Source organism: Populus trichocarpa, chromosome 17, assembly GCF_000002775.5.
Source record: "Populus trichocarpa isolate Nisqually-1 chromosome 17, P.trichocarpa_v4.1, whole genome shotgun sequence".
Classification (NCBI taxonomy): Eukaryota; Viridiplantae; Streptophyta; class Magnoliopsida; order Malpighiales; family Salicaceae; genus Populus; species Populus trichocarpa.
The window spans coordinates 12,011,669-12,030,185 of NC_037301.2; the positions used below are offsets into that span (position 1 = coordinate 12,011,669).

At 32.5% G+C, this 18,517-nt stretch overlaps 3 protein-coding genes across 6 annotated transcripts; 2 read left to right on the forward strand and 1 right to left on the reverse strand.

Annotated features, from left to right (window-relative positions):
• Window positions 1–1,053: 1,053 nt before the first annotated feature.
• Window positions 1,054–2,671, reverse strand: LOC18107400 (protein rough sheath 2 homolog). The gene has a single exon (XM_006373394.3). It carries the CDS (start codon window positions 2,374–2,376, stop codon window positions 1,285–1,287), a length of 1,092 nt encoding a protein of 363 aa, XP_006373456.1. The 5' UTR covers window positions 2,377–2,671; the 3' UTR covers window positions 1,054–1,284.
• A 3,087-nt stretch (window positions 2,672–5,758) lies between these two features.
• Window positions 5,759–7,138, forward strand: LOC18107399 (allene oxide cyclase, chloroplastic-like). The gene is given in 4 exon segments (XM_024588746.2): window positions 5,759–5,796; window positions 6,168–6,210; window positions 6,640–6,847; window positions 6,850–7,138. Coding segments are annotated over 4 exon segments (483 nt in total). The 3' UTR covers window positions 7,044–7,138.
• A 3,724-nt stretch (window positions 7,139–10,862) lies between these two features.
• LOC18107398 (uncharacterized) lies at window positions 10,863–17,773 on the forward strand. Of its 4 annotated transcripts, none has more exons than XM_024588433.2 (8): window positions 10,863–11,781; window positions 14,018–14,302; window positions 14,756–14,881; window positions 15,044–15,124; window positions 15,591–15,656; window positions 15,744–15,816; window positions 15,917–16,043; window positions 17,345–17,773. In XM_024588433.2, exons 1-5 carry the CDS (start codon window positions 10,974–10,976, stop codon window positions 15,617–15,619), a joined length of 1,329 nt encoding a protein of 442 aa, XP_024444201.2. In that variant the 5' UTR covers window positions 10,863–10,973; the 3' UTR covers window positions 15,620–15,656; window positions 15,744–15,816; window positions 15,917–16,043; window positions 17,345–17,773. The 4 variants fall into 4 exon arrangements, with proteins under 4 accessions (XP_024444201.2, XP_024444202.2, XP_024444203.2 ...); XM_024588434.2 differs by having other exon boundaries at window positions 15,977–16,043; XM_024588435.2 differs by having other exon boundaries at window positions 15,990–16,043.
• Window positions 17,774–18,517: the final 744 nt, after the last annotated feature.

Consider the following 18,517-nt stretch of genomic DNA (forward strand, 5'->3'; position numbering starts at 1 on the left):
GTTTGATTCTAGCAATAAACTAAGTAATAGCCATGAAAGTGGAAACTGAATTTTTGTTTTTTATTTATGCATTTATGTTTTTTTTTTCTTGTTTTAGGTCTTTATAATTTTTTTAAAAATATATCCTGAGATTCAGTTTTCATTTTCAAATTGGTAGATTAAATATGGAGACCAATCATACCAAAAATAAATAAATAAATAAAATAAAATTGATGTGTCCATTTGCATTATAGCTTTTAAGAATCAGTTTGTTCTTGGGTTTTAAAAATATTTTTTAAAAATAAATTTTTTATTTTAATTTTTTTTATATATTATTTTGAAATATTAATCTCAAAAATAAATTAAAAAATATACTATTTCAAATATATTTCTAAAAACAAACACTTTAAAATAAAATCAACACACATTATACCAAATGTGGTCTAAATTAACAACTCTAAAGAGAGGGTCACCGTCCACAGTACATTCTTTTTTCTCCTAGCAATTATGTCTGAAAAAGAACTGACGTTGCCAGTCACCTTCATCCGATTCCGCTGCTCTTGTCATTATGTCTTTTCATATCTTGTATGCAAATTAAATATTAAATAATTCTTTTTTTATTAAATGATTTCAAATTAAACTTTTAAGCTTTTCTTTCCTTCTTTAAAAGCTTTGAATTTCTTCTATCCGGTTTGTTTTTTATTTAAATATTTTAAAAAAAAATTAATTTTTTTCTTTAAATTAATATTTTTTTAGTTTTTTAAAATTTTTAAATTATTTTGATGTGATGATTTTAAAATTAATTTTTAAAAAATATATTATTTTAATATATTTATAAATAGTAACGCAATCCAAAATAATTTTTTCAAAATTGATTTTTATAATATATTTTTGTAAATATAAGTTAAAATTATAACAATATTTTTTCATAATATCTTATTTACCCACAAATCAAGAGGAAAGAACATTTTTTTTTATCGCATGAAAGATAAAAGCATCTTCGGATCATAATTAAGATTAAAATAAATTAAGAGATTAGAGGGAAAAAATAATCCAAAATGGTAATCAACAAGATAATGAAATTACTAATTATTTTATATATATATATATATGATGGGTTCAAAGCTCAAACAATTACAATCCCCAAACCCGAACATTAACACAATAATATTAGCACGACATTCCTCCAACATTAAATTAAATTAATCAACTCAACAATGTCATCAATAATGATATATAAATATATGCTGATCATCATGGATCATGACATGATCAGTTCAATTACAATGCTAATCCATGGCTGCATTAAACCCCATGACCGCCACCGCCACCAAAATGCACCCCAATTTGCTCAACAAGCTTGGCAAACCTGGCATGCTTGCTGCTCCAAGCTTCCACAAGTTTTGCCTCTTTACTTTCAGCGTCTCTATGCAATGCACTTAACTGCTCTTTATACTCGCTCTCGATCTTACTCATAAAGCTCACCTCTTCCTCTCTCAAACACCTTATCTTTGCCTCGATCTCCTCCATTTTCTCCCTTCTCTTCCTTGCTTTCTCTGACTCTAACTGCTGCTCTAGTCTACTAAGCCTCCATGTTGCCTCCTTCTTATGCTGCAGCCAGTTTTGCCTCCCCTCCTCGAGCTCCTTGCAATACTGAACCAAAGTACCCATTTGCTGACCCGGTATGATCCGGGTCAAGCTCGGGTCAAGCCCCGGATCAGAAGGAGATAATGACAAGCTCACTGATGGGGATGGTGTTGCTGAAACTGTGGTGCTAGTTGAAGATGACAAGTTTGAACCGGGGTTCATCCAAACAGACCCGAGGGAGAGAACCGGGTCAGGGTCGGGCATGGGAGGCATCATAGCGGATAAACTACAGGGAAAAGATGGAACCTGGTTGAGGATCTTCGGTTGCACGTACTTCTCAGCAAAGGTCTCCAAGATGTGGTCGTATTTTCCTTGAGAAGAAGTTTTATCTCCGGTGGCCGGAATATTCCCTTCTCGTTGGTGGTGCTGATTGGAGTATTGTGTATTATGGTGATGGTGCAATAAAGACTTGGACTTTGATTGCTTCTCTTTAAAAACCTCCCACCACTTGCTAAGCCTCTTTGCTGTACGGCCAGGGACTTCACTAGCAATCTTTTTCCACTTGTTACCGTACTTGGCCTGGAGAGAAATGACAAGGGCTTGCTCTTCTGGGGTCAGACATCCCTTCTTGATGCCTGGTTTGAGGTAGTTTTTCCAGCGTTCAAGGCAGGATTTTGGGTCTCTGTTAAGGGTTTTGCCACTAGCTTCCACACGTTGAGAGATGAGATTCCATTCTTTCGGACCATATTGCTTAACATAGGCTCTTAGGATAGCATCTTCTTCTGGTTGCCAACGTTGTCTCTCCTTCATCTCATCATTCCTGTTGGTTATATGAAGTTGGGATCATTTAAGGATCCTTTAATGCCATCTGGGCTAGTGTTGCTCCCTGTCTAGTGTGCCTTGTCTCTGTGTTTATGGTCGTAGCAAGCTAGCAACTTGGTTTTGTTTTTTTTCTTTCAGTTTTATGGCGAAGTGGGCCGTGGCGCATGCAAGAGTTGAATAGACTACAAACCATGGAGTAAGGTTACAAGAGAGGGAAGGAGGGGAGGCATGAAGGAGCCAAAAGAAAGGATTGATGATGGGATAATACATTAGGTGATAGGACATATGTACTCTAACGCGTTATGGAGAGCTTGACAACCACTCTCGTTGTGTTGGGTGCTATGACTGATGAGTAGCAGCATGTGGCAACTATTAATTTAGTGTCAGTCCTGAAATGTATTGTTTCTCGTATATTAAAATAATATTTTTGATCTTAATGTAAAAAAAATAAAAAATCTTCAAAATTACAGTTAGACTGCCAAACACCTCCTTGCTGCTGCTTTGAATTAGACTAGCTAGCTAGGGGAGGTCTCTTATTTGCTTGATGGGAGGGGGCAATATTAGTGGGGTGGCAGGCAGAGAGGCTGGGCCACTCCGGCCGGTTGTGGGGCAAGCGTGAGTCAGAGTGAGACAAGACCAGACATTGAGAGAGAGAGGCCTGTAGTCGTGTGGGGCTGATGAGAAAGATGCTAAAATAGGTGAGGATGGTTTATTGTGGAGAGTGGTCATGCTCGTGCATGTGCCTATACATAAGAATGTTGAGATGAGAGCAATTGCTCATGTTTTAAATTTATTTTTAAAAAATTATTATTTTAAATATTGTAAAATTTAGAGTTATTAAAAATTTATTTAACCGTTAATTTTAAGATTTTAAAAAATTAATTAAAATACATGTAAATTAGTTTAGATATCATAATAATAATAAAAAAAAAGTATGATTTGGAGTCTCGAGAATTGTGGGCTTTCTGAATCTGTTAGCTTATTTATGACAGCCATGAATACATTGTTTACCTCTGAAAAGAAAACTGGGGAGAAAAATTCTGAAGGAAAGGAGCTTTAACTCCTACAAATTAATCTCAACTCATGACTCTACGAATTAATTTGCTTATTATTTTTTCAGTTAGCTATTGAAAAAATTAATTTTAATCATTAATGATGAATGTTGAATGCTTCCTCCTCCTCCTTCTTCTTTTTTTTATGACAAGTATTGAAAAAATTAATGAAATCTATTAGCATGTACCGAACATCTGTGTTATATTACGGGTCAAATAAAAAAAATTAAACATAAAAAAATATTTAGGGCACAAACATGGAGAGCTCTTTGGAATTATCATTAAACTTGATCAAGCAAGTCAACACATGAAATCTTCATTGTCTAGCATGTGTTTTAAATTAAAGTGTATGGAAGTTGTTATGATATTACCCAATCGATTTAGCGGGTTTAAAAATAACTTAGATGATCGGTAAAAATATTGTTGGTTTGACTTTAAAAATCTCAAGATCCAGTATCCTTTTCTCGCTCCTATTATTTTTTGGATTTCTTCCGAATATCTTTTGATATCTTTTTTTGTATTTTCTTATTTTTTTTGGTGGGAATCCAAAAATGAGTAACAACAACATAGTTCTTAAAATATTAAAACGACGACATATTGGATCAACCCAAGATTCGCGACTTAACTCAACAAACCCACGGCCTAGAGCATGGACTCCACTAGTTTAATAACTTTGTTTTTAAAAAATTATTATTTTTAGTTATATAATAAAAAAAAAATAGATGCTTGCAAAATCAAACACCAATATAATATCATGATATTTGTTTGAGACAATGATAATCTCATAAAAAAAACAATTTGAAAAAGATTATGAATTATAGTTCTTAACCAACCTAAGTCAACTTGCTAAACCCGTGATCTGGGTCATGGACTTTTCTAGGTTTAATAACTTAGGTTTTTTTTTTCTAAAACTGTTTTTTATTTATTTAATTATACAATAACAAAAATAGATGCTTGCAAAATTAAACACCAACTTAATGTCGGGATATTTGTTTCAGACTAAGATAACATCATAGAAAGCAATCCAAAAAAAATTACAAAACCCAGTTCAAAACAAACCAAATGTTGAAGGATGAAATAAAAAAATATAAAAAAATCTAATATTAAATGGTAAAATTGAAAAACAAATTAATACAAAGAAATCAATGGAAGAAAAAAAACAGACTATGTGCGCGGGCCTAGGTAACTCAATATACTTATGCCTTTTTTATATATTTTTAAGGGGCAGAAGACATGTCAACCATCATTTTTTTAAAAAAAAAATTACAATATATGATATGTCGTCAGTCTGCCAAAAATCCCCTCCCCACAATGGTGGCTGAAAAATTACTATAGTGTTTTTTAAAAATTATTTTTCAATCTATTTTCATCTAAAAATACTTGGTAAACCCCTATTAACCTAAAAAAATAATTTATCAACCTTAAAAAAACCCTAGAATAGTCTAGAAACACAAAATCAAATTAGAAAAAAAATGATATCTTGATCCCAATCTACTTTTTCAGACAAGATAAAGGTTTAAAAAATACCTCAAAATAATCCTCATTAAATGTAACTTATTGACACTAAAACAACCAGTTTCATTGTCAAAAAGTGATCATTCACTGAATTTCTCTTTTCTTTCTTAAATTCAGGAACTGAAATGTTAAGAAAATAAAATTTTAAATCAAAATTAAAATTGCAAAAAAAACAGAAGAAACTAAAGAGTAAGAAAAATGAAAGCAAGTGGACTGAACATAACCTTTTCTAACGAAATTGAGACCAGCCATGATATTTCTCTTTATTTTATACTTTGATTCTCTTTTACTGAATTTTTTATTTTGATAAAATAATTTAAGAAATTGATCATTAATTTGGGCATAGAAGGCAATAGTTGGAAAAATATAGTTTAAGGAAAAAAATGATATGTATTATAATTATTGTTTAGAATGTATTATTATTTACACAAATGTGTGTGTATATTCCAAAAACATATCGTTTTATTCGTACCGATTCTTTTATATATATATATATACACGCGCGCGCGCGTGTAAATCTAAACAATAGTTTTTATACATATATAGAAAAAATCGGTACGATAAAAATGATATGTTTTGGAATATCATACAAGTAAATGTGTGTGAAGAAGATTACAAAAAGTTTAAATGGTTATGCTGTTTATGAATGGCTGACACTTATGGGAAGGAGGAGAGTTTCTTAAAAAGAAAAAAAAAAGAAAAAAGATATATATATATATACACACACACATATACTGATTTTGTACAATGTAATTAAATGTATCGAAAATTAAAATGCTGTGCTGTTCAACTTCAATTCATGAATGGCTGACACTTATGGGAAGCAGATGGAGGAGGGAAAGTTAATTCATACCAAAAAGATTTGTAAGTTTCTCAAATTTGTTGGATATTTCCAGTTGAGAACTTCTCCCACCAACACCAAATCACGTTTGCAATTTGAAGATCTCTTATTTCTGCATAGAAATTGACGACTCAAATTGCCCACATGCTCATATTGCTCTCCTATAGAAACTAACCCCTCCCCACTATTTTCCCTCACTTTCTCTGCCCCCAAACAAACAAAAGATAACCCTTAACCTCACAATAACCAAGAATCAAGATCAATGGCTTACTCAAGCTCTGCTTTGAGAACCTTCTCTTCTGCTACTTCTGTGAAAGCAGCTGCACCGAGATCAAACATTAATGGTGTTGTGCGTAACAAAATCAAATTAGGCCTGTCAATACTCTTGGTGATCTTGTGCCTTTCAGCAACAAAGTGAGTCCTCACCATGATCTAAGTTTTGTTTTTTTTCTTTCCCAAGAAAATCTAACATTATTTGATACGTTCTCACTGTTTTGTATCCCAAAGAAATTATTCCATGCTCACATATTGAATTTGGAGCTCTAGCTTTTGACTTTCTATTTGTTTTCTTGAAACATAATTTTTCTGCAAATTGCTACACTTTCCTGGAAAATCTTTGTCAACTTTTGCTGCACCTTTCTTGATTCAATAATTTTATTTTCACAATAATGAAAGCAAGTCCGTCAGTCCAGTTAGCTGAGAAATCGGGTTGAGCAAGACTTGGAGCAACCTGCACGGGCAAAACCAATTTTTATAATAATGGTTTTTGCTGGAAAAAAAAGCCATAAGGTGGTTGCAGTAGCGTTGTTGACGGTGATGATTTGATGTTTCACGTTGTTACAGCTTTACACCGGAGACCTACAGAAACGCATAGGAATAACAGCAGGAATATGCATTCTGATCCAACACAAAACGGAAAAGCAAGGTGACCGGTATGAGGCAGTCTACAGCTTCTACTTTGGTGACTACGGTCACCTTTCGGTGCAGGGAGCTTATATTACCTACGAGGACACGTATCTCGCTGTGACTGGTGGGTCAGGTATTTTTGAAGGGCATATGGTCAGGTTAAGCTGCGGCAGCTTGTGTTCCCTTTCAAGCTGTTTTACACATTTTATTTGAAGGGTCTTAAGAACGATTTGCCTGAGGAGCTGGTTGGGAAGCCTGTTGAGCCAACCCCTGCTGTTGAGCCGACCCCTGCGGCTAAGGCTGCTGAGCCACATGCTACCATTGCTAATTATAGTGATTAATTACGTGTTGAATGTGGTTTAATCATTAATCGTTTTCGCAATGGAATATTTGTAGAGTAATAAATAAATATTAAACAGTGTTTGTTGCTTCTTTCTTTTTCTTGTCATTTTCTTTTCGTTGCTTTGATATTATTTTTTTGTATGGGGTTAGACAGCATAGTTTAAACTATACAGGTGGTCCATGTTACGCTGAGAACTGATTTCGTTTTTTTTCACTGTAAAAAAAGATATTAAGCAGATGTAAGTATTTCTAAAAACAAATTAAGACTTAGATCTTGACAAGGTTTGATAACGATTTCGATAACATGAAATAAAAAAATAATAAATCAACAAAAAAAAAAAGATGAAAAAACAATTCTCAATACCAGGGCAACCCATCAAAAACAAGATGAATATATGAGCCTAACCGGATTAGCATGCTAAATTGATGATTTAATTGTGATATCAGGGCAACACAGTCAAAAGCAAATTAAATAAAATAATGAAGCTCAATTATCAAGTCAATGTAGAAAGATGTAATTGAAATTTTTTTTTTGAAACACTCAATTACTATGTTACGGGTCGGGTCAAATTTTTCTTGAACATAAAAGAAATATTTAGATATTGCTAATGTTTCTTTTAGTAAAAAAAAAATTTAACCATGCGAGGATTAACTTGAAATGACTTGATTGACTTTGTGGGTCAAAAAACAAACCGAATGACTAATAAAAATATAGTTTGACATAAATTTTTTTTCAAAATGATATTTTTTTTAATATTAAGATAACAATATATTAGATTGACTTGAATTAATCTAGGGTAACATGTCAAATCCTTAACTCGGGTTATGAGACTGTGATAACCCTATAAAAAAACAAATCAAAACAAATTATATAGCCCAATTTCTAATCAACTTATTGTTAGAGGATGTAACTGAAGAAAAAAATCAATTAAAAAAGGACCTAAAAAAGCGATATGAGTTAACTTGTCAAACTCATAACTCAGGTCATAAAACTGAGATAACCCATGGAAAGAAAATTAAAACAAATTGCAAAGTTCATTTCTCAATTAGTCTAATGTTGAATGATTAGACAAAAAGAAGAAATCAATTTAAAAAAGAAGAAATCAATTTAAAAAATGTCCTAAAACAATACGTCAAATTCATGACTCGGGTCATGAGACCGAGATAACCCATGGAAAGAAAATTAAAACAAATTACAAAGTTCATTTCTCAATTAGTCTAATGTTGAATGATTAGACAAAAAGAAGAAATCAATTTAAAAAAGAAAGAAAATAAAAAAACAACCTGATTTAACTTACCAAATCCATGACTCTGGTTATGATAATGAGAAAACCTCATAAAAAGCAAATCAAAATAAATTATAAAGCCCAATTCTCAATCAATCATATCAGACACAATGTTAAACAATGAAATTTGTAAAAATTTTAATTAAGAAAAACAAAAAATGAGTTAAGACAATATAGGTTAACCTGTTAAGCATTATTTTCGAGTCATGAGGCTAATATAACCTCATAAAAATCAAACTGAAATAAAACATAAAGTCTAATTCTCAATCAAACAAAATATTAAATGATGATGTTGGGGAAAAAATCATTTAAAAAAAACGAGTCAATTTGATTAACATGTCCAACCCACAACTTGGGGCATAAGACAGAGATAACCCTATAAAAAGAAAATCTAATGTTGAAGGACATGAGACTAAGATAATCTCTTAGAAAGAAAATAAAAAAAATAGTCAAAAGACTTGATTTATCCGGGGTTAAAATACCAAAACTCATGACCTGAATTATGTGACCAAGATATTTTCATAGAAAATAAATCAAAACATATTATGAAATTCAATTCTAAACCGACCCAATATTTAATGTTAAAATTGGAAAAATTTCAATTAAAAAACACACAAAAAATGACCCAAGTCAAATAAGGTAACCCGTTAAGCATTATTTCATGATCATGAGACTAGAATAACCTAACAGAAAATAAAAAAAATAAATCATGAAATCTAATTTCATATTTACCTAATATTAAAGGATGGAATAAGGAAAAAAAGTTAAATAAGAAAAAAAATTATAGCTAATTAGGTTAATCTATCAAATCCGCGATTCATATCATGAGAGCAAGATAACTAAATAAAAAAAAAACTTAAAAGGTTAAATTAAAAAACAATTCAAGATAAGAAAAAAACAAATACAAAAGTTTTTTTCTTTTAATAGAGGCATATTAATCATTTTACACTTAGTTTATTTATTACTATTTGTTTTTTTATTTTTATTTTTTGTAATTGCTTTTTAGTTTTTTCTTCTTTTTTTATGTACACTTTTTTTATGAAAAAATTATTATTCTTTACATTTAAAATATTTATCAATCTACACTTGACATGTTCATACTATTCTTTTATAATTTGTTTTATAATTTTTTTATTTGTATTTTTTTAAAAAACAATATTATATAAAGACTAAGAAAATGAAGTTTCATTGTAGCAATCGAAATATTGTCCTATTTTTCACTACATTAAAAAACTAGTTTGGTATCTTATATGTTTTTATTAATACATATAATCTTCATTATATTTTATTATATGTAAAAATTAATTTTTTTATTTATAATTATAATTTTTACTCGATATCAAAAAACATGTTATAACAAATAACACTTATATATTAATTTTTTGTGTTATAAAAAAAAGTTATTCGATCTACAACGAGGCGAGTTGAATAAATACAATAATACTTGTTTTTCTACATTTATTGGCACACATATTTTTTAATTTATTTAATTAAATGCATGAATAGATTTTTTACAATTTATGATTAGAATTTATTTATATTTTTTGTTAAAAAATACATTTGAAAAGTTTACATATTTATTTATTTTTTATGCGAAAAACATTTTCTGCCTCACAAAAATGTGCGTTCAAATAACTAATTACACATGAAAGAAACGGCTCTAGAGAGATGTAACATGCCTTTGTCATAGAATTATTTTTAATTACTTTCACAAATTATAAGTTTTATATACTATGTTTGTCTAGATGGATGGATAAGAAAGGGATAAGTTAGATAAGACGAGAAATGATGTATAAATTATTATATTTCCATTTATTCCCTTATTTGGCATGAATTAAATAAGATGAGAAATGTTGTATAAATTATTATATATTTAATTATTCCCTTATTTGGCTAATTTAAGAGAGTAAGTATGAAAATCAATACATCCAAATTAAAATCATTAAAAAATATATGAGAAGAAAAAAGATAGGAGTCAATTTAACTTGCATTGCAATCTTGACTTTTTTTTTCCTCTCTCCCTCTCACTAGTGGGTTTTTTTGCTGATTTTTCAAGTTGTTTTCAATTTAGATGTGTAAGACATTTTATAAATGTAAAATCTTTATAGAAATATTTTATAATGTGTGAGAAGTAGTAATATTATTATAAACGGATTAATATTTATAAAATATTTTATAAAACTTCATAAGCTACAAATATTGTTTAATAAATAAATTAAAATTAAATATTAATTATAATGTATTTTATATGACAATCTTTCAATAAAATATTTTATAAAAACCACATAATCTTATTTATTTGGAGTCATAAACATCTCTAGAAAAGGCTACTATGAACCTTGATTTTTTAGGATCCGACAACCAGAGAAAATATTGTTATATAATCATTAATCGATTACTTAATCACAAATTTTATATTATGGTCTTAACTAAATAAAATTATAGATAGATTTGCAATCCTTCTTGTCCTCTTCCTCTACGATCTACATTATCAATTAAATATTCAATTAATTAATCTTTGGATCTCCCATCAACAAAGTCAGTAATTACCCCATCTACAAAACCAAAAACATAGGTATCCCAGAAAGCCAAAACAATTTCTCCTAATGTACTAACAAGAAGTTCAAAGGTTTTTTTCTCCTCATGGTACTTGTACAATCCTCAAAACTGTCTCTCCCTCCTTCTCTTCCACCAACAAAATCCATTCTCTTTGAACCAAACTCTCTTTCTTTAGCCTTAATGCACACTGATTCCTCTGTTTCCCTCTTTCCTTGTCTCTCTTTTCCTTCCCCTCCTCTCCCACCAAAACCCCAAACTCTAGTTCCCTCTCCTTCCTCTTCCTCTTCTTTCCTTCTCATCCACCAAGACCCTATCCCTAAAGTCCTTTTTCTTGTTGCTAGCCCATATAAGGGTGGGTACCAGATTCTCTTAAGGTTCTATCTCTTACAAAAAGACAACATCTTTTGTAAGCCCCAAGTTGTTTGCAACCAAAAGGGTATTGCTTTTGATTCGAAACTTGGTGTTTTATTGGATATAAATCATGGGGTTTCTATAAAGATTGTTGGTTCTGTTAATTTTTTTGTGTTGCATTCAGTTTCAAGCAAGAAAGTTTGGGTCTTTGCAGTGAAACTTATTGATGATGGTGATGGTGAGATGGTGAAATTAATGAGGTGTGCTGTGATTGAGTGTAGTGTGCCTGTTTGGTCAATTAGCGTTTCTTCTGGAGTCTTGGTTTTAGGGGAGGATAATGGGGTCAGGGTTTTTAATTTGAGGCAGTTGGTGAAAGGGAGGGTTAAGAATGTCAAGGATATTAGTTCAAATGGAAAGTCGGATGGTAAAGGGTTTAAATTGCCAAATGGGGTTGTTGGGGATGACTATTTTCACGGTTCAAGCTCTGGGAATGGTTGCAATGGTGTACTGGATATGAAGACTGATAAGCAATATGTTTCTGGTAAGTGTGCTACTATTGAGCTCTTCTTATTGTTCATTTTGTGTTGAAAAAGTTATTGTTTTTGCTAGTTAGCATTGAGTTAGGGTAAATAAATGTGATTATTTAGCTTTGTGACATAGAGAAATTAGTAGTTGAGAGTTTTGCAATGCAAATTATGCAGTGTTGTCCCTTTTACTTTAGAAGATCTCCATTGAAGTTGGAGAAGAGTTAATTCTGTTTAACTTGGACTGTGTATGTGTACATGAAGGTGGTCTATTGACCTGCAAGGATTTTCTTTCTTCTCAATTGGGAATGTTCTATTAATTTAGGATTCAATGCTTCGTGAATATGACATGTATAATTTGATAATGGATTCATCGACTGTTGTTTTGATATGGGTGCAAGATTTCCAACAGAATCGATCATATTGTGTTGTAGGTTTAAAGGATGTACAATTTCAAATCCAAACATAATTTCCAAGGCAAAGTACCATTTGACAGTTTATTAATGGCCTTTCTTCTATTTTTAATGAGAAATGAAATTTACTGGGGAAGAGGCTCTCGCTGAATAGGAATGAAATTTGTAATTCCAGAGAATAAAAGGAATTGGGACTTGAGTATCTTGAACGTGAGATTTCTTGGTTTGACAGAATTAAGATTGCACCTATGCAGCTAATTTAAATGCTTTATGAATCAGTTGTCTCGATAAGTTATGGATCAAAATTCCTGTCTTCTTTTATCTTTTCCCATCATGTTTATTAACCTTGTCTTTTGTAGATTTCATCAGCATTGAAGATCACATACCTTTTGCTATGTTTAGGTCTTCAAGAAGAGCCTCTCTTCAGCATCACTTATTTAAACAAATAAGTTTTTTTTTTTTTTTGTCATGAAGTCATGATTACTTTTAATTTCATTTTAGCCCGGGTATTCTAATTGGAGGGCAGTCAGCATGTTGACCTTGGTCAATTGGAAAGGAATTCAGCAAATTTAGCTTGTATAAGCTGGACACATTGTGGATTTGCAGAAGCAACATGAGATAGTCAATGACACCCTTAGATTGGCTTTCTTGAGAGAACAAGGATTTTCTCTCTCTTTAGAATTAAGTCACCAGCTTCTTGATGTCGCTTCACTTCTAATACGTTTCTGAAAAGAAAAGAAAATTGCAAGGCATATGCCAGTGCTAGGATTTTGTAGGAGTAAAATTATTTAGAGGGGAAAGCAAATGAATAATAGATGGGTGAATGATTCAATTCTCTACTTAGGCTGCTATTTTTAATATTTTTGTTTGAACTTGTCAGTTTTTCTGTTGATGTATAATGGAGAAGGAGATGAGGGAGAGAATAGACGAAAGAGGTGTTGAAGAAATAGAAAGGAGACAAATATAGAAGAATGTTGGGGGAGAGCAGTGGGAGTTGATATTCAGATTTTAAATGTCGATTGTCAAAAGCCTTTCGAAAACATAATATGCGTGCTCTTATAAGCATGAACAAAATATCTAATAGTTCAAAAACAAAATAGGAATAAGAACATCCTAGAGAAAAAAATTCCTATTTAATGCAAAAATTCATAACAGAATTCTTAATTAATAGTAAAAGCTCATTATCCATGAGCTATTTTTTGTTTGTGTTGGATAGGTGGTAAGAATGGCCTAGACAATAAAGTTCCTTATAAATGCTAAAAACTTATAACAGAACACCTAATTAATACTAAAAATCTTGTTAATGTAAACAGCGGCCACGCTCCATTTTTTGTTTTGGTGGAACTTTAACGTTCAATTGTATTCATGGCTTTATTGAATCGCCTTGGTGAATGAGTTCTCTTTGGGGGTTGGTGTCTTCTTACCTTGTAACATATTTATCCTATCATTATGGTATTCTTTATCTATACATTTGCAATTTGCTCTGACAGATTGTTTTTAGGAATTTCTGTTAGACCATGAAATGGATGAACTCATATTAAGTGAGGTGCTGTCCTGTGGTTAGATTCACAAGGATGCCTCTAGATGGTAAATCACTGTTATTAGAAAGACATATTTGATTAGGGGTTCTCTCCTGTTTTTGTCCTTGGCAAGTAATGGTTGCTGAACCTTTTCTTCTGTGTTTGATAGCTTTTAGAAGAGTAATTGTGATGCTTGCAGAATCTAAGTTATCTATTTATACATAGAACTGGAAGTTGTTTTGAAATATTGTTTTTTTTTTTGGTTTCAAAAAATGTTTGTGTTGTTGGCTCATGACACTAATTTGCATTTTAACTCACAGTTAAGCTGAGATCTGTAAGGTGCAGACAAGACTCTGGTGAAGGGGGTGCATGTTTTGTGGCATTTAAGAGGGAGGAGGTTGAGGTCTTGAAACCTAAAACATCAAAGGCTGTTTCCATTCAGGCATTGTCTCACAAAAAATTTGTGATTTTGGACTCTATGGGAGATTTACATATCTTGTGCCTGTCCGCACCTGTTATTGGATCAAATTTCATGGCTCACATGAGGCGGTTGCCTCATAGTATGAAAGTGCAGAAGCTGGCTGTTCTTCCAGACATTTCCTTGAGTATACTATTCTAAATACCCTCTCTCTCTTTCTCTCTTCTAAGTTTTGATGTTTCTTGCATGTCCATCAATGATTCTGTGATAATGGTTCTGTGATCAAAGTGTTTGTGAGTTCTTACACAAACTTGATCCAAGGATGATTTATTACACGTTGAACCGATAATTATCGGGATTGGAAATTCATGTGTGATAAGGGAATCTAACTTATGTCTCAGTGGTTAGGTATCATACTTGGTAAAATAAAATGGAAACGAAACTTCATAATGTGTTTGGTAAACAGATGACATTTCGATGAGGAAAATAAAATTTGATTTTGCCTATTTATTTTGTTAATATAATGCCCTTTCGAATCTGTTTCATGAAAAAAAAGGGAAATGATCTCATGGTCTTGGTTAATATATATAAATGTTATCTGTAGATTCTTCAACTGAGTGAACTTGCCATTGCTTTGCAGAAATGCAAACATTTTGGGTATCAGATGGGCTTCATTCTGTGCACACGATTACTCTATCTGACATGGGTGCTGCTGTCAATTCAAACAATGAAGATGAGACCCAGGAAAAGTTAATTCAGATCACAGGTTTCTTTAATCCCCTTTATATTGGCGTAGTTTTTCAAATTATTATTGTATATGCCTTGTCTTTTTATTAAACTCACCTTGGGTTAATGAAAGCTCTGGCAGCTGTTCTCAAATGTTGATGCTGAAGTTATCTAAACTATTTTTGTATTATTTATCTTCTAGTTATTCAAGCAATTTTTTCTGCTGAAAAGATACAAGATCTTATACCCTTGGGTGCAAATGGTATTTTGATTCTTGGACAAGGTAACTTTTTTCTTTCTTCAGTCTAAGTTGTTTTGATTAAGTAACACACTAGTGGAACATAAAATGAAAAAGAAGATGCTATAAACTTGCACTTTTAAGTTTTATATTTTCCTCCCCTAAAAAAATGGGAAGATTTGAGAAATGACTTTATATCATTATTGTTTATTTTGTTTGTTGGCATGTAATTGGTGGCCTTAAACAAAGTCTACTATGTATAATCTTCTCTTTGATGGTAGGCGGGAGTTTTTTAAAATGTAAAGAATCACTTATCAAGATTTTATGATTTCTTCTTGTATAATTGTTATTTTCCATTACACTGTTTATCCAAAGTTTAAATTCCACATTAGTGCATGCAATCAAGAAAAAAATGTTTTTTGGAAAGTAACTAAACTTTATCTTTTTTTCCACTGTCTTTTCAAATTCAAATAATGGAATGGAATTTTATGTTTTTCTTTTTCTTGAGCAGGAAATATATATTCATATGCAATCCCTTGAAGATGCTTGGCACTTGGAAGTTATCTATCTTTTGGTGGTGAATATCTGATAGTGTTTCTTCTTATATCATAAATCTTGTTCTCTTTGTGCCTTGCTCTAACCATCTAACTTGAATGTTTTATAGGAAATCTATGCTCCAGATCACAATAGATATTTGTTACAGTTATAGTGGTTTCCGGGATCATTGTTATTGAACAGTAAGTATTTCTATTATTTTCATGAAAGTAGTTCTCTAGTTAACTCATAATGTAGTCAATCTTACCGCAGATCTGACTGATCATATTTCCTGAATATCAGTTAACTGCGATGCGTTCTCTCTGATTACCGTGGTTTTTTCTTGCCCTTGTGTTGCTGTAGTCATGAGCTGTAGTTGTTTCATGTGTATATTGGTGCACAAGAACTCAAAGACACTGAGCTCGTGAAGGTATGTAACTTTAAATGTTTTTCATGCAATATTATATCTACACCAAGTTTATGGACACAAAAAAAAGAAAGAAAAAAAAATCAAAGAAAAGCACCCACAATATCACAGGCTGGAAGATTTTGGACTGGGAAAACTTTCATCAAAATTTTGTTGAGAAACCATCACAAATAGTATTGTTTTTGTACATTTGGTTCTGAAGCATCTTAGAATGTTACGTTTGTGCATGCCTTCTAACAAATGAATTGGATCAATTTTCTTTTTGTTTATCACATAGTTTCTTAACAGGGCTATTCCGGTGGCTAATAGTGATTAGTTATGTATGACAAGTACATTCTTAATCATTGTACTTCATAGTAACTGTAAATTGGTTCCTTTTCTTCTTTCTTTCTGCTCTTTTTTCCCCACTAGCTAAGTTGATATTCTATAAAATTTTGAGAGTATCACCAGGTTTTTTTCGTTTATTAAGGGGACCTGTCTGTCTTTTATGTTCGGGCTCTAGGATATGCTTAATATGGCAATTACCACAGAAAGAAGTCTTCCCTGTGTCTTCCTAAGGAAGACTAATGATGTAGATGAGGGGCTTTAGGTTTACGAATAGGAAAAATCATCACGGAAGCTAATCATATTACTTTTTAGGTTAATATGGTGGAGAAGTGTAGACAACCAAAAAAAAAAGTATAAGAAAAGAAAAGCTGAAATTTCTCTACTGTTCATTATTAAGGAATGTATTGGGTTTTCAAAGATGTGCCATTCTTCATCCTTAGAGAAGGGCATATAGAGCACAGTACATCAACAGTTATGATAGCTGGGGTTGTTTAAACTTGATTGACATAAGTTTTGCCCGTGGCAGAAAAGATAGTGCTTTGGGTGGTGAGAATTCTTTTTCATACCAAGGCAACTGAAGTTGAAACAATTAGAAAATCTCACTGGATGAAGGTGCAGGGAGCCTCTAGTTAACCCCTACTTTCACACCTGGTTGACGAGTGAGTTGATGGCCACATCACAGAGCCTCACACATTTGTGGGGTTTTCTTTTTCCTAGGCGACAAAGGTGCTTGCTTGTAGCATCTTGCTGTGGTCATCGACCCAGAGCAACTGTATATCATAGGATCACATAGTATGGAATGCTTCACTTTTTTGAGTTCATCAAAGCTTGTTTCAGCTGGTCTACAGGGTAGAGTGGGATTGTCCCATTCTCAACTCTATTGCTAGATTTTTCGTTGTGTTGTTTCCTGTTTTGTTTGCATCTCATGGTTGACTTCATTGAATTTCATCGAATTCTTTATTTCATGGTGAAACCAGAACCAACTTGTCTTGGATCTTGAAGATGGACTTTATTCGGCAACTGAAAGCCACATCTGCTGCACAGCCAGCTACCATGAGTTGGAAAACATGTCTTATGCTGTTTTGCCCTCCGTGGAGTTTACTTCGTGTCTTGCTCTGTTAGCTGAAGACCAAATGAACAGTTTACCGAATGTTATGAAGATGTGCTTGGCTTCTTGTTCTGTTGCATGATGAAACTCACTTTTATGAATTGTAGTAACAACATTTATATGGGGTGGGTTGCCTTTAGAGGCATGTGGCTCGGTTTGTGCTTTTTGCTTTGTGCTTTTCCTTTTTTCCTTGATTAAGTTAAGTTTGAATTCAATTCCGTGGTTGTTTTCCGATGAACCTTACATTTGACGAACAGTTTCTTACTAGAGAAATATGACAGTAGTTTCAAAGTCGTTATCCACCCTGTTACAAGAAAAAAATGGCTTCATTTTCTGAAATTAAGTGGCAGGATGAATTTGATTGCAGAACTGAAATTTATTAAAACTTTAATGTTTTGGGGCACCTGAATTACTTCCCTAGAGTGGAAATATTTGCTTGCTCAATGTCAAACTGGTGAAACGCCCTGAAAGGCGCTTTAATGTTGGCATTGAGACTTGAGGATACTGAGGGGAGCAGTAGCAACTGCAAGATACTGAGACTTAAGGATCAAAATGAGTGCAGGCTTAACACAAGGGTCGTATGCCATGGGACGTGTCTAATTTTCTTTTTCCTCTTGGTTTATCAGGTGTTGAAGGGGCATTTTCTTCTATGATATGAAATGTTTGCATTTCAAGATTCGGAATCTGTTCATGTTCTGGGCCTCTAACCCGAGGCAAAATAAATAATCTCAGAAGAAATATTTTGAGATAAGAAGCAAGGGGTGTCAGAATTCAGAGATCGTATACAAGATTTGAGATAAAAGATACATATCTCTTTAGAAATTAAATGAAGCAGAAGAAGGACCAAAATCTACTGGCAACCACAACAACCCATCTCTGTCCATGAAACCTACTTTGCATACACATCAGACAAAACTAATGGCCATGATGAGTCCCAGCAGGGGACCCCTCCTGCTCCTGCGATCGGAGGTCCTCCTACCCTTCACTCACTTTCAAGAAGATGATGACAACCACATGGCATGCAGCTGCACATGCACATGGA